This window comes from Mobula birostris, chromosome 21 (assembly GCF_030028105.1).
Source record: "Mobula birostris isolate sMobBir1 chromosome 21, sMobBir1.hap1, whole genome shotgun sequence".
Lineage (NCBI taxonomy): Eukaryota > Metazoa > Chordata > Chondrichthyes > Myliobatiformes > Myliobatidae > Mobula > Mobula birostris.
This window is the reverse complement of record NC_092390.1, coordinates 53810510-53827156: the sequence shown is the minus strand read 5'-3', so window position 1 is coordinate 53827156 and position 16647 is coordinate 53810510. Positions and strand designations below refer to the sequence as shown.

Genomic DNA, 16647 nt, shown 5'->3' with positions numbered 1-16647 from the left:
GCGTCTCTGGCTTGGTCCCGTGATCAGCCCTCCAAAGACTCCCACCGACTTGTGGGAGGCGCACCGCTTCCAGGGTCTCGTTACCTCGTGGTGTCGTGTGTGTCCTGCCTTAGCGAACCTGTCCCTTTTTATCCCCCAGCTGGGGTATCGCCTGTCCATCACTTCAAACAGTTCAGGGTTCAAAGGGGAGCCGATCTTGACAGCTCTCCTTCCGTCCCTTCATTAACATCTCCAAATGCTGCTCCATTGTTTTCCTTATCTCTCTTTCTCCTGAAGACAGGTGGCAGACCAACTGCTGATCCCACTGGTGCCAGCACAGGACAGCTAACATCTTAATCTATGTGTACTCTCGTCACAATAGGATAAAGTAGGATGCCATTGGCCAACCCTGCATCATCATCATTATGTGCCATGTCATATCCTGCATATTATTCCTGTCCTGTGTTTTCTACTGCTAAGCCAATTTTCAGATAGATCAATAATTTGCTTTCATTTGCATCTCAGTCATTGACATTCTGTTTTGTAATTCCAAAACATAAATTAATCAAAAGAAGAACACTGGAGTCCAGGAGACCATGTACACTTCACTTTTACTTTTAGTGAAGCATTCACCTATGGCATGGCGGTGTAATAACGTATGGCATTCACGTACTTTTGTAATGAATTATGTAAACAATAAAAAAATGCTTAATCAAACACCATTTATAATATTATTCAAATATTACTGAAATATTAAATAAACAACAATTGACTTCATCAAATGCTTTCTGGAAGTCCTTTTTATAACTTCTGTAAAAAAAAGTCCCCATCTGCAATTTTAATCACCTTTATGAAAATTAAATGAAATGAGATTTTCAAAGTTTATTTATATTAGCATAGATGAATTTCAAAATACAACTGTGCATGTGAAGTGCTTAAAGATAGGTTTGAGGTTGGAAGGAGTACATGAAAGCAAGATTTTTCACTTGTTACATTCCCCAGAACCCTCTCACCCCTCAAAAATACCTTGTTTTGTAAATTTATTGTGTTCTTTTCTTAAGACCGATGAGATTGATGCACGTTTCTTGCACTATTGATGGCGAAAAGCTAGAAGTAGTAACATGCAGATTAATAAGTATTTAAAACTAATTTTCATAGATTTCACAATTAATACTATCATTTCAAAATGTCAAGAAAGACAAAAACAATAACATACAGTACTGACGTTATTGATGACATTGATGAGTTTGAGTACAGAGAGGAAATTAAGAACCTGGTGGCATGGTGCGAAGACAGTAACCTATCCCTCAACGTCAGCAAGATGAAGGAATTGGTTGTTGACTTCAGAAGGAGTAGCGGACCGCACGACCCAATTTACATCAGTGGTGCACAAGTGGAACAGGTCAAAAGCTTTAAGTTCCTCGAGGTCAATATCACAAATGACCTGACTTGGTCCAACCAAGCAGAGTTCACTGCCAAGAAGGCCCACCAGCATCTTTACTTCCTGAGAAAACTAAAGAACTTTGGCCTTTCCCCTAAAACCCTCACTAATTTTTATAGATGCACCGTAGAAAGCATTATGCTAGGGTGCATCACAACCTGGTATGGAAGTTGTCCTGTCCAAGACGGAAAGAAGCTGCAGAAGATCGTGAACACAGCACAGCACAGCACACAAACCAATCTTCCGTCCTTGGACTCACTTTACACCACACGCTGTCGGAGCAGTGCTGCCAGGATAATCAAGGACACAACCCACCCAGCCAACACACTTTTAGTCCCTCTTCCCTCTGGGAGAAGGCTCAGGAGCTTGAAGACTCATAGGTCAGATTTGGGAACAGCTTCTTTCCAACTGTGATAAGACTGTTGAACGGATCCTGCCCCGGATCTGGGCCGTACCCTCCAAATATCCAGACCTGCCTCTCGGTTCTTTTGCACTATCTTACTTTCCATTTTTCTATTTTCTATTTATGATTTGTAATTCAAATTTTTAATATTTACTAGATTTTACTATTTTTAATATTTTTAATATTTAATATTTGTAATCCAGGGAGCGGGAAGCACAGAATCAAATATCGCTGTGATGATTGTGTGTTCTAGAATCAATTGTTTGGCGACAATAAAGTATAAAGTATAAAGTACTGTGCAGAAGATTTAGGCACATTTATATAGCAAAGGTGCCTCGGACTCTTGCACAGTCCTGTCATAATTTTATGTATTGAACTGTACAGTTGTCACAAAAAAAAACATGATACATGGATGCGAATAAACCTGGTATTGATATGGGCCTCTGCTATGGACTGAGAGTGGGCAGGGGGCAGGAAGTGGGAAACAACAAAGAGACATTCTGTAATGATCAATAAACTAATTGTTTGCAATCAAATGACCTTGCCTGGTGTCTCAGGACTGGATGTGTCTCTACTCGCGCCAATCCCCGCCCCGGGCACTCCTTCTCTTCCACCTGTCCCACACTTCCCGCGGTGCTCCACCCTCACCATTCCCAACTTCCTTTGCTCCATCAAATTCACAAATATGCTTTTTGCACCATGTTGACAAATATAGTACTGTGCTATACAGTGCCTATGAAAGTATTCACATCTCTTAGAAGTTTTCATGTTTTATTGTTTTACAACATTGAATCACAGTGGATTTAATTTGGCTTTTTTTGACACTGATCAACAGAAAAAGACTCTTTTGTGTCAAAGTGAAAACAAGTTTCTACAAATGGGTCTAAATTTATTACAATTATTAAACACAAAATAATTGATTACATAATTACTCACCCCCTTCAAGTCAGCAATTGGAGCCTTGCATCTGTGTGGATAGGTCTCTATCAGCTTTGCACATCTGGACACTGCAATTTTTCCCCATTCTTCTTTACAAAACTGCTCAAGTCTGTCAGATTGCATGGGGATCGTGAGTGAACAGCCCTTTTCAAGTCCAGCCTCAAATTCCAATTGGATTGAGGTCTGGACTTGACTTGGCCATTCCAGGGCATCAGCTTTATTGATTTTAAGCCATTCTTGTGTAGTTTTGACTTTATGCTTGGGGTCATTGCTTACTGGAAAAAAAGCCTTCTCCCGAGTCACAATTCTCTTGCAGATTGCTTCAAGTTTACCTCCCAGATTTCCCCGTATTTTACTGTATTCCAGCCCTTCACAATAATCAGAATGTCTTGCCATTTTAATTACATCATTCTGGAGTTCAGTTGCAATACAAAAGAAATCCCTTTATTAGTCTTACTTAACTTTACATTTAAGGAGAACATACAAATTCCTTACAGGCAGTGATGGGAATTGAACTCAGGTTGCTGGTGCTATAAAGCATTGTGCTAACCACTATGCTTCCATGCTGCCAGATTAACCACTGTGCTATAAGGAATCCCTAGAGAATGATAAAAGACTCTAGTATGGGTAAAATATTAAAACAAACTAAAGGATAAAACAGGGAAATATTCTTCAATCTATAAAAAAGTTACTCATAACCTCATCCAGTATCACTAATTCTCTTCTAGTAATTTGATTGTTCTCTGTTTGTCCTACTACTCCAAATTAACTGATCTATTCTGCATGTTAAAATAAAAACAATTATATTGTTAGAGGGAGTTGTCATCACTACAGGTGGATACACCCAGCTGTCTCATTTGTGCTAACCCATGTCATTAACTGTATACTGTATCAAATTACATCCAAACTCGAATGAAATTGAGAAATAAGCTTAATAGGCTGCTAAGAGGTTGGAACATTAAATTAAATGTAAAGTTTAGTAAGAGTAATAAAAGGATTTCTTTTGTATTGCGATTTAACTCCGGAGGCCACACCTGCTTTCAGTTATGATGTAATTAAAATGGCAAGACATTCTGATTTTGGAATTTCAAGATATCACTGTTTAATGTGTTTTTCTCCACATAATACTGTTCCAATCATAGAATCTTTCTTGTTTCATAAATAATTACTTCCCAACTGTCTTTTTTCACCTGTCCTGAATAAGACAATGTGAAAACTTAGAAATTCTTCACTTAGTATGTGCTATTTGCTCTTTTATTTCCTTTCTTTGGACGTCCCAGGCTATTGATTTGTACTTTTAACATACCACACCCATTCATTTACATTTACTTGTCATGTGAATACATGTTTTATTTTTTTTCAGTTCACTTTCTTCTCTCTGTCCTGTTTCCTCTCTGGCGTTGAAGTTGAGTCACAATGGGAAATGAAGGCAGCTCAATGGGTGACCAGGTGAGTCTCTGGTAACCTGTATACTGAATGCATGACATATAATATTTAGTGATCAATAAGTGATTTCAAAAGATTTCCAGTGACCAAGCATTTTTGATGCCAGGTAGGAAATATAGTTTATATTCAATTATAAACTTTAAGTGTTTTGTCAGATATGTGATTTTAATTACACAGATTTTGGAATCCTTTTATTTCTATGAAGACCTTCTGACTTAAAGTTGAAATTGCATTTTATATATACCATGAAATATTTAAGCTTTTCCAAAGGAACAATAGTAAAATATGTTTCAAAATATATATTGAAAAGCTGAGGTAAAATGTGACTGTCAGTAAAAGGAGATCTTGTACTAATGCGCAGGTAATGGGGGAGTTGACTGATCATTTATCCACACAATGTATACTGTTAGTGGGATGCACAGTTACTTTGTAAATAGTGTTCAAGACAGTTGGAGAATTCTGGGTCATTATATTATGTATCCTGTAAATTGGCTTTGGCATGAGTTAATGTTATGTTATGGTTACTATGAATGTTGCCTGCACATTACTTGGTTTATTATTTCAAACTATGTAACCAATATGTTACAGAGTAGTCAAAATGATTAATTATGACAGTAGTCTAATTGTTTTTTTTGTGAGTATTTAATAGGGTTAAACGTGGGGATGTAGCACATTGAAACTTGTTAGAGAAAGTGGAAAGATTTATTTGTCTTCATGAACATTTCAATGTTTTATATCATAATAAGAAATCAAGGAAGAATTTTCCAATATGTTGGTGTTGGAAACGTCATCTGACTGTAATGCCGATAGGGGGATTTTTCACTTCTGGGTAAACTGCTTTACCGTCAACATTTGAAAAATGCTTCCGGCTGCTTAAAATGGTTTAATACCTGTAATACACAACACACACAGTTTGAGATAACTTGTTCACTAAGTTCCCAAAAAAGCATTTGCTAGCCACTTCACCCGCACTCAGCACCCACAGAGAAACTAATATTTTGATCTAGTTTGTCATTGCAACTTATAAGAACTCGTAAGTGCACTTTGCACAGCACTGCATACATGCACACAACTCTCTGATTTGCTAATAAGCTGTGCGTTTTGTAATATATGTTTCTGAGGTGAAAAGCTACAAAAGCATTGGTCACTTTTGTGACAGGAACATCATGGGTAAAGAATCTCATTGGTGTGACTTAACAAATTTAATTTAAAAACAAATAAAAGCTAATAAGCTTGTCTAACATCTCAGTTATTTTGCTGTGATTTGATATGAGTTGTAGAGCAATACAGCATAGGATATAGGCCCTTCTGCCCATCAAGTCCATGCGAACCATTGGGTCCCAGTTTCCTGGATTTGGCCCATATCCCTGTAAGCCACACTCCTCCAGAAAGCTATCCAAGTGCTAATTAAATGATACTGTAGTATCTGTCCCAACCACCTCTTCTGGAATCTTATTTCATATGCTTACCACTCTCTGTGTGGAGGAGTTGCTCTTCCGGCCCCTTTTAAATCTTTGCTCTCTCACCCAAGGGCCGATTGAGGTTATTTTCAACTTCAGTGCTGCAGGAGGTTTGGTTGGTCAAAATCTAGCATTTATACTGTGATTCATATTTTTAGCCAAAGGCTGCTGAAGCAGATGGAGTTACCTCCTCATGTCCAAATCAGGAACCTCCAGAGGTAGTGTTAGATAGTATTCTACCGAAGTATGTGCTTGCTTGAGCTTCATTTGCTAACCCAGAGTTTTGTATGGCTTACCACTTTCCCAATGCAAATCTGTTCTTTTGCAGTGATTATCATGCTTACTCATATTTCAGATATTAATTCAGTGCATGCAACCTAACATAATGCAAGGAATAATTGATTTTACTCTGACTACAATAAAACATCTTTGTGACCTACTTACACATTGTATTAATAATGTTAAACTGCAGGCTTTGACTGAATGTAAATTGCTATCATTAACCTCAAATTGCTTATTTCACTTAAATTGTGCTGGTACAAAGCATGAAATAAGTATGTACAGTACCTACTGCCCGTTACACCGCTGGCATTTGGGCAGCAATGAAAGTCCTCTATCTCTGGCAGTGTTCAGGGCTTCCTTCTCTGTCTCAGTAGCTTCCTCTTGGTTTTCACTACTGTCAGCCATGGAGACTCAGGAACACCATCGCACTCAGATACAGAAGGATTCTTCATTGCTGTTCCTGTTGAAATTTTGTTTTACCAGTCAGGGCTGTTAGCCTTGAGCTGAACCCCCGGATTTGGAGGACCAGTGGACCAGCCTTTGTCTGGCCTCTACCCTTTGACCTGTTTGACATGGGCGATTCCACCAAGAGCCAAAGCATAAAGACCTGACTCCAGCCAACACAGGTCTCCAGGTCACTGAGGCACGCAAGCCCCCAAACTGCGGCAAGGTTGTGCTCCTGTTGGAGGGAGGAAACGCCTAGTTGCAGTTTAAATCTGTTTGCTGTTGTAAAAGATGACATTGAACTTTATAATTGTACTTGTGGTCATTGCTCCTTGTCTTTACATGCAGCTATCATGTGTTAGTCCACCAATGGGAAGAATGCATGAAAGGCTGCGATGAAGCCTTCGCGGCACATGCCAATGATATTAACCCTGGTTTGATCCTCCTTCTGAAAAGTGTGGTTATCAATTTACAATAAGTTGTGCAATGATGATAGCTAATGCCAATTAAGAGGCAGGATGTGTGGTAAAAAAAAATACATTGCGACCACAGTTGGACAATCCACTCCAGGGGTACATGAAAAGAGCTACTTTTTAATCAGGGCGGCGATCGAGATTTTGAAGGCAGAGTTTCGCAACGGTTTTTCTGAGTTGAGGAGCGACCAATCAGCAAGAGGGGTTCATTAGAAAGGGCCAATAAGAATCATTCATGTGCAAGCGGAAGAGCCATTCATTTGGAGTGTACCAGACTTTAGAGTGGCTTGGCTCATCAGGCTTAGGCAAGATCAGGTTTGGGTGAGGTACATTGTCTTGTCAGTGACCCTCTCTCTGTCCTTATTTGTCCGTTCCTCATCTGTTAGGGCACAGTAGATTAGTGAGAATGGCTCTGGGGGCAGTGTTTTGTTCTGTGTGTGGAATGTGAGAGGTCTGGGACACATCCAGTCTTCAGATAAACACATCTGCATTAGGTGAGAGTTGCAGCTCCTGAGAGAATGCATTAAGGAACTGCAGCTCGATGACCTTCGACTCATACGGGAGAATGAGGAGGTGAGACATAGGAACTACAGGGATGTAGTCACCCCTCGGTTGCAGGAGACAGTAACTGGGTGACTGTCAGTCGAACGAGGGGAAATGCACAGCCAGTGCAGAGTCCTCCTGTGGCCTTTCCCCTCAATAATTAGTATATAACTTCAGATACTATTGAGTGGGACGGCCTACCAGGGAGGAGCCACAGTGACTGGGTCTCTGGAACAGTGATTGAATCTGGTGCTGTGGCTCAGAAAAGCAGAGAGGTGAAGAGGACTGCAGTGCTGAGAGAAGATTCCTTCGTCAGAGGGACAGAGGCGATGTTCTGTGGGTGCGATAGAGACACCCAGATGGTACGTTGCCAGGATCAGGGATGTCCCGGATTGTGACCAGGGCATTCCCAGGGCTGAGGTGAGCAGCCAGAGCCTTGGTGCATATTGATACCAAAGACAAAGGTAGACTAGGTGAGGAGGTCCCGAAGAGACACTTTAGGGTACTAGGTAGAAAACTGAGGAACAGGACCTCCAGGATAGTAATCTCTGGATTGCTGCCTGTGCCACGTACCAGTGAGGGTAGGAATAGGATGATTTGGCAGGTGACTGCATGGCTGAGGAACTGGTGCAGGGGGCAGGGGTTCAGATTTATGGATCATTGGGATCTCTTCTGGGGAAGGTTTGACCTGTACAAAAGGAACAGGTTACACCTGAACCTGATGGGGTCCAACATCCTTGTGGGCAGGTTGGCTGAGATATTTGGCAGGGGGATGGGAACCGAAGTGATAGTGCCAAAGATGAGATGGTTGGTTTACAAACAGAGGCAATGTGGAGTGAGACTCCTAGCAGAGGGAAACTGATGAAAGGGTAAAATTAAAGCAAACAGAATGAGTTGTAACGTAAAAGGCAGATAAGATCGAAAAAGGTGAATACAGGACTAAAGGTGTTATATCTGCATGCAGTATACAGTAAAAGGTCGATGAAATTGTAGCACAGTTACATATTGGCAAGTATGATGTTGTAGGCATCACTGAATCATGGCTGAAAGAAGATTATAGCTGGGACCTGAATGTCCAAGGATACACATTGTATCAAAAGGACAGCCAGGTAGGCAGAAGGGGTGACGTGGCTCTGTTGGTAAAAAAAAAAATGAAATTAAATAATTAGAAATAAGTGACGTAGGATCAGAGGATGTTGAAGCATTGTGGATAGAGCAAAGGAAGTGCAAGGATGAAAAGACTCTGATGGGAGTTGTATACAGACCCCCAAACAGCAGTAAGGATGTGGTCTACAAGTTACAACAGGAGATAGAAAATGCTTGCCAAAAGGGCAATGTCACGATAGTCATGGGGGATTTCAATATGCGGGTGGGTTGGGAAAATCAAGCTGGTGCAGGATTCCATGAGAGGGATTTTCTAGAATGTCTACAAGATGGATTTTTAGAGCAACTCATGGTTGAACCCACTCAGGGATCAGCTATTTTGGATTGGGGGGTGGTGGACAATTACCTGAAGTTAGAGAAATCAATGTTTACATCATTAGATAGGAGGCTACCCAGATGGAATATAAGGTGTTGCCTCTCCAGCCTGATTGTGGCCTCATCGTGGCAGTAGAGGGGGGCACGGACTGACATGTTGGAATAAGAATGGGAAGTAGTTGATTGTTCTTTCTTTCCTCTCTTTTTTATTGGTGTATACTTCAGATAAATATTATGTGGAGATTTGTGGCAAATATGATTATATGATATATATGTACAATATCTGAAATACATCTTATGGAAATGTTTGTTTGATGATGAACTTCAATAAAAAATAAATTACAAAAAAAAAGAGAATGGGAAGTAGAATTGAACTGGGTGGCCATCTGGAGATCCGGCTTTTTCTGGTGGACAGAGCATAGGTGCTTGGCGAAGCGGTCCCCCTATCTACATCAGGTCTCACCTATATATAGGAAACCACACCGGGAGCACCAGATACAGTAAATGACCCCAACAGACTCGCAGGTGAAGTGTCGCCTCACCTGGGAGGACTGTTTGGGGCTCTGAATGGTAGTGAGGGAGGAGGTGTCAGGGCAGGTGTAGCACTTGTTCCATTTGCAAGGATAAGTACCAGGAAGAAGATCAGTAGAATAGACAAGGGAGTCGCGTGGGGAGTGATCCCTGCAGAAAGCAGAAAGTTGGGGGAGGAGGGAATGATGTGCTTGGAGGTGGGATCCCATTGAAGATGGCAGAATTTATGGAGAATCCCATTGGAAATGGTGGAAGTTACAGAGAAAGCACCAATACCAGTAGTTCAAGTAGCTTCTGTGAGCAAAGACATTTGATTAGAACTTGAAATATTAAAGATAGAACATGTTTGCCGATGTGAAGAGTGGAGTTAAAGTTGAATACTAAAGACCTGTCCCTTTTGCAAAGTTATACAGTAGAGTTTCAGAATCAGAAGCAGGAGTATTAACACGAACATACTGTGAAATGTGTTGTTCTGTAACTTCGTACAGTGCAAGACAAAAAAGTTACTATGATTTGCAATAATAAATTCCTGCTGGTGCCTGTAAGGAATTTGTATGTTCTCCCTGTGACTGTGTGGGTTTCCTCTGGGTACTCTGGTTTCCTCCCACATTCCAAAAGCGTACCGGTTAGTAGGTTCATTGGTCATTGTCAATTGTCCCATGGTTAGGCTCAGGTTAAATCGGGGGCTGCCGGACGGCACGGCTCGAAGGTTTGGAAGGGCCTATTCCGTGCTGTCTCACAATCAATGGAAAATAAATTTAAAACAGAAATATTGCAAAAGCGATTTAGCAAGGTACAATTCATGGGTTCATAGGCTATTCAGAAATCTGATGGCAGAGGAAAAGAAACCGTTCCTAAAATGTTGAGTGTGGGTTTTCAGGTTCTTGTATCTGAGAAGTTGTCCCAGGTGGTGAAGAAGCTCGTGCCCGTGATGGATCCGGCTGAGTTTACAGCCCTCTGCAGCCTCTTCCGATCCTGTGCATTGGGGTTTCCATACCAGCAAGCGGTCAGTACCCTGCGGACTGGTACATTGTCTGTGGATGTCCGGTTCACCTGTCCTCAGTGAATAATCAGCAAGGAGGTGGAAGCAGTGCCCTCTAAGCAATGCCACTGAGAGAGTGGCATTTACTTACTAATGGCTTACGTATGAATGCCCCGTTTGGGGTTGCCAGGACCTCATCACAACCTTGGTCCAAACATAGATCATAGAGCCAAATCTTACAGGTGTGCTGAGCGTGATTGCCCTTGACATCAAGTCAGCAGTTGGCTTTGAGTGAGACACTTGGAGACCTGGTAGGACTGAATTCAGTGGCTGGAGTCAAACCTCACAAAGGAATACCATTGTAGACATCAGAGTCAATCATATCAGTCCCATAACCTCAGTGTAGAGGTTCCTGAAAGTTGTGTCCCATGCCAAAATATCTTAGTCTGCTTCTCATAGAAACTCCATGGTACGTTTACAAATGAGGATGTTCACTGATGGTCTCACAGTATGAATTCTGTTCACAACTTGTGTAACAAAGGTGGTTGCCGGGCCTAGAGAAGACCAGAGATGAAGATGGAGTTGAACAAAGAATCTTTACTGCAGGACTTGTTTGTAGGGAACTTGAGAATCATAATCGTCACCATCAATACACACACACACACACACCCACCCACCCACCCACCCAAGAAGGAACTTAACTGGAGAAACAAAACAAGGCCCTGAGAAAATAGTCAACTCATAATATTCCTCCAGTGGAGGAATAAAGTTGGAGCCTGGAGGGATCCAGCGCCCCCTGGTGATCAGTCCAAACCTTGACGCCTTGTGCCTGCATGTAGCTGGAACCGGACAAGACTCAGTCATGGGCTGACAAGTGGCAAGTTTGAGCCACTGAAGTGTCAGGCAATGCATCTCTCAAATGAGGAGCCACCTACCCTTGGTATCAATGGCATTACCAGCATGAAGTGCATTTTGTAATTATCAACAGGATAGAGGAGGGATAACCTGCTAAAAGTATAATGTAGTGAGTCCTGCGTTCAACCAAGAAGAACCAACACTGACACCAGCCAGTGTTAGAAAGCAAATGTGACAACGTGGATGTTCACCGGACAAACTTAATCTAGTTAGTATAAAATACTCATGTGATAGCATAATTTTCACCATGAACTACGGTGTAGTTCAAAACATAAAACCATATTATATGTTTGCCACTAGAGGACAGTGTAGTATAGAAAATTTTGATTAAATCTGCTGTGCCTAAAACTGAACATGAACAAGTTTTAAATTCATGGATCTCACAGTGGAATTAAAAATTGTTCTCTGGATACTGCTTTACTGATGAATTGCAAACTGGAAGCACGAGTATGAATTGGCCAGAAATAAGATGATGTGGCAAATGTCATTTTACTTCCATATTGCTTTGGATTGAATTAAATTGACTTTATTTCTTACATTCTTCATATACATGAGGAGTAAAAATCTTTATGTTATGTCTCCATCTAAATGTGCCATGTGCAATCATAGTAATTTATAATAATTTATAATTAATAGAACAATCAATGTAATATAGAGTACACTTAAATCAGCGTGAGTTAATCAGTCTGATGGCCTGGTGGAAGAAACTGTCCCGGACCCTGTTGGTCCTGGCTTTTATACTGTGGTACCACTTCCCGGATGGTAGCAGCTGGAGTAGATTGTGGTTGGGATGACTTGGGTCCGCAATGATCCTACAGGCCCTTTTTACACACCTGTTCTTGTAAATGTCCTGAATTATGGGATGTTCACAACTACAGATGTGCTGGGCTGTCCGCAACCACTCTCTGCAGAGTCCTACGATTAAGGGAGGTACAGTTCCCATACCAGGCAGTGATGCAGCCAGTGAGGATGCTCTCACTTGTGCCCTTGTATAAAGTTCTTAGGATTTGGGGGCCCATGCCAAACTTCCTCAACCGTCTGAGGTGAAAGAGGCGCTGTTATGCTTTTATCACCACACATCTGGTGTGTATAGACAATGTGAAGTCCTCGGTGATGCGGATGCCGAGGAACTTGAGGCTGCTTACCCTCTCCATTGATGTCAATAGAGGTTAGCCTGTTTCCATTCCTCCTGTAGTCCACAACCAGCTTCTTTGTTTTTGTGACATTGAGGGAGAGGTTGTTTTCTTGACACCACCGTGTCAGAGAGATGACTTCTTCCCTGTAGGCTACCTCATTATTGTTTGAGATAAGGCCAATCAATGTAGTGTTGTCAGCAAAATTAATTGGCAGATTGGAGCTTGGGTGACATAGAAAGAGGTTATCTAGCCCATTGATGCCAAATCTCAGTCCATTCATGGTTCCCCACTAATTTTCCCTGTAACCTATTCTCTCGATATTCCCAACATCCTCCTCTTATACAGATTCTACCACTCAGTTGGCTGGTTTTTTTAGATTATGAGAACACTCAGTCCTCTTTTATTGTCATTTAGAAATGCATACATGCATTAAGAAATGATACAATGTTTCTTCAGAGTGATATCACAGAAAACAGGACAGACCAAAGACTAACACTGACAGAACCACATAATTATAACATATAGTTACAGCAGTGCAAAGCAATACTATAATTTGATGAAGAACAGACCATGGGCACGGTAAAAAAGTCTCAAAGTCCCAAGTCGATCAACTCCCGAGTCCCCGATAGCAGGCGGCAAAAGGGAGAAACTCCCTGCCATAAACCTCCAGGCACCATCAGCTTGCTGATACCTTGGAAGCTGCCAACCCCAGCCGACACTGAGTCCATCCGTCCGAAAACGTCGAGCTTCCGACCAGCCTCTCTGATACAGCCTCCCGAGTGCCATCCTCTGCCGAGCGCTTCAACCTCTCCCCGGCCGCTGAAACACGCAATGCCGAGGATTTCGGGGCCTTCAGCTCCGGAGATTCCGGTTACCACACAGTAGCAGTGGCAGCGAAGAGGACATTTTGAAGTTTTCCAGATGTTCCTCCGTACTCTCACGTCCGTCTCCATCAAATCAGAATTGTGCACGGTCCCCTACTTGACAGATAACAGACATCACCACTGAAGTGGCTGCGCACGCTGCCATCGCGCTGCGATCTTCTCCCCCCCTCAATGATCACAATGTTTATTTATTTATTGAGATACAGTACGGAATAAGCCCTTCCAGCCCTTTGACCGTGCTGCCCAGCAACCCCTGATTTAATCCTAGCCTAATCATGGGACAATTTACAATGACCAATTAACCTACTCCTTTGGAGTGTGGGAGGAAACTGGAGCACACGGTCAATGGAAGAACATACAAGCTCCTTACGCTGTTTGGACCAGACACTTCATGAAATATCCTTGGATGCCTGCCTAAGAGACTGAAGCTACAGAGTCAAATGGAGATGTGAGTGATCATGTGGGTGTGTCATAGTTCTGTTACAAGACATTCCCAACCACACCAGCTTCTGGAGTTTCGAAGCTCTTACTCTCCGGAGTATGGATAGCTGGCACGGCCCCTTTCAGGGTTTGAGACGGTCCTGCTAATTGGCAATCATATTTTGGGTATTGAGTATTTAAAGAACACCTGAACTGAGGTTCGATGCTCAATCATAAGCCCTACTAGTGATAACACCTAGTGTTTGTTTTGTGCTTAGTTCTCTATCCAGTTTGTTACGTGTCTTGAGCCTTGCTTTGGATACTCCAGCCATTATCGCCAAACCATCCTTGTCGAGGACTCTCGTCACAAGCTCCCCCATTCAAAGCGTGCATAAAAGGCAGTGAGCTTATCCAGGAGTGATGAGTCATTTATGCTACCAGCTCTCATCTTGTAGGTAGTTATATAGTGTAAACCCTACCACCACTGTCAAGTGTCCATCTGTGATTCTAGTCCAAAGTTGCCTCATTTCTGCTTGCAGTGGCTTTCCGGAGGTTGTACCTGGACTTCTGATGTGACTGTGTTGCTAGCCCTAACACCACATATCTATCCCTCAGCAAATTCATATTCAGATTCAATTATTTATCAGACGTTAATGAAAACATCCAGTGAAATGTGTTGTTTGTGTTCACAACCAACACAACCTAACATGCTCACAGTGTTCAGCAGAACAATAAGACAGCAAACATCTTTCCTCCCTTCCCACACACTTCTGGCTGGGAAAGATTCAAAGTGTTTTTGTAGGTACATACTCATCCATGTCTGTCCATATGCAGTTGATAACAGTGTCATATTCACTGAGGTCTGCTGAGAAATCATTGAACGTGGTCTGGTTCACTGACTCAAAGTAATCCCAAATTCGCTGGTCCATCTCAACCATCCAGCTCTTTGCATTTCTCTTCACTGGCGCCATACTCTTCGGTCTCTGCCTGAAGGATCACAGCCAGGTGGCCAGGTTTGCCGAACTGTGAGCAAGAGATGCTCTGCTCCAGTAGACATTCTTAATGCTGGCACAGCAGTGGTCGAGCGTATCGAGGCTCCTAGTATTGCAGGTGATGTGCTGGTAGTTGTTAGGCAGAGACTTCTTCAAGCTAGCTTTTATTCTGGCATCTTCCCCTTTCTTTCCAGTCCCGAACAAGGGTCTCAACTCAAAACGTTGACTGTTCATTCCTTTCCGTGGGTGCTGCCTGATCGGCTGAGTTCCTTCAGCATTTTGTGTATGTTGCCTTGGATTTCCAGCATCTGCAGGGTTTTTCTTGTGTTTCTGAGTTCCTCAAGTGCTAGCTTGATATCTGTTTGATGTGGGATGAAATCTGCAGAAAGATGGTGGCAGAGACCTCCTGTGGAAAGCTGAATAGCCAGCACCTCAATGCCCGGCATTCCTGATTGTCATATAAACAACAGCTTTGTACTTTGTAGAGCTGGAATGTTATGATGAGGTTGTATAAGGCATTGGTGAGGCCGAATCTGGAGTATTGTGTTCAGTTTTGGTCATCAAATTACAGGAAGGATATAAATAAGGTTGAAAGAGTGCAGAGAAGGTTTACAAGGATGTTGCCGGGACTTGAGAAACTCAGTTACAGAGAAAGGTTGAATAGGTTAGGACTTTATTCCCTGGAGCGTAGAAGAATGAGGGGAGATTTGATAGTATATAAAATTATGATGGGTATAGATAGAGTGAATGCAAGCAGGCTTTTTCCACTGAGGCAAGGGGAGAAAAAAACCAGAGGACATGGGTTAAGGGTGGGGGTGGAAAAGATTAAAGGGAACATTAGGGGGGGCTTCTTCACACAGAGAGTGGTGGGAGTATGGGATGAGCTGCCAGACGAAGTGGTAAGTGCGGGTTCTTTTTAACATTTAAGAATAAATTGGACAGATACATGGATGGGAGGTGTATGGAGGGATATGGTCCGTGTGCAGGTCAGTGGGACTAGGCAGAAAATGGTTCGGCACAGCCAAGAAGGGCCAAAAGGCCTGTTTCTGTGCTGTAGTTTCCACTGTACCGGAACATTTTGGCTCTAGATGTGGCTCTGGTGTTGATTACTAGAGCTGGCGTAAAGCAAAACTCAGACTGAAGGACTCAGCAGGTTGAAGAACATCTGTAGTGGAAAGGAATTTCTGATGTTTCTGGCCCAGGCCCAGAGCAAGGAATGAGCCGATGTTTAGCCCACTGCTGAAGCAGACCTGCGGGCGATTTGGAGCGCCAGGACTGAGGCAAAGCAGAGTTGAAGTGCTGCAGTCTGGGCCTGAGAGCAAGGGACGACCAGCTGTTTGGCCAACTTAAGCACCAGGCGATATTGTAAAGGTCGGGTATGGGCCGAATTGGGGCAGCCGGGCTGGAAAACATATCGAAGTGGCAAGGGCCAGGTCCGAGAATGAGGAATGCTCGAGGTTAGGCTGATTTAAGCCCCAGGCCTGATTGAAAAGGTCAGGATGTCAGGCCGAATTGAGGCGGCTGGGCAACTAATGGGCTCCTGGATCGGCTGTGACTGACTTTGTGGCTGTGGGCCCACTTTTGTGAACCTCAGTTCTGAATGTTATTTGCCCACTTTCGTTGTTTGCAGGATCTGTGGTTTATTTTGGATGTGTTGCCAGTCTTTTTTCTAATAGGTTCTATTGGGCTTCTTTGTTTTGTAACTGACGGTAAGGAGTCGGATTTCAAGGTTGTATGCACTGCACATACTTTGATAATAAATGTACTTTGAACTCCATCGGGACTGAGAGTGGAAAGGGAAGCTACCTGATATAAAGAGGTGAGGCAGATCAGCAGTTGATAGGTAGACTGAGGAGGGTCAGAGGATGATGGAGCAAGTTTGGGACAGGTGAGGGATG

At 42.6% G+C, this 16647-nt stretch overlaps 1 protein-coding gene across 5 annotated transcripts in view; it reads left to right on the top strand.

Moving 5' to 3' along the window:
* Positions 1-16647, top strand: part of LOC140185800 (uncharacterized) — a 278871-nt gene that overhangs the window by 30975 nt on the left and 231249 nt on the right. For all 5 annotated transcript variants that reach the window (XM_072239496.1, XM_072239493.1, XM_072239495.1 and 2 more), the window contains exon 3: positions 4126-4211. In XM_072239496.1, the coding sequence (XP_072095597.1) occupies positions 4179-4211 (33 nt within the window). In that variant the 5' untranslated portion in view covers positions 4126-4178. The remainder of the gene's footprint in view (positions 1-4125; positions 4212-16647) is intronic.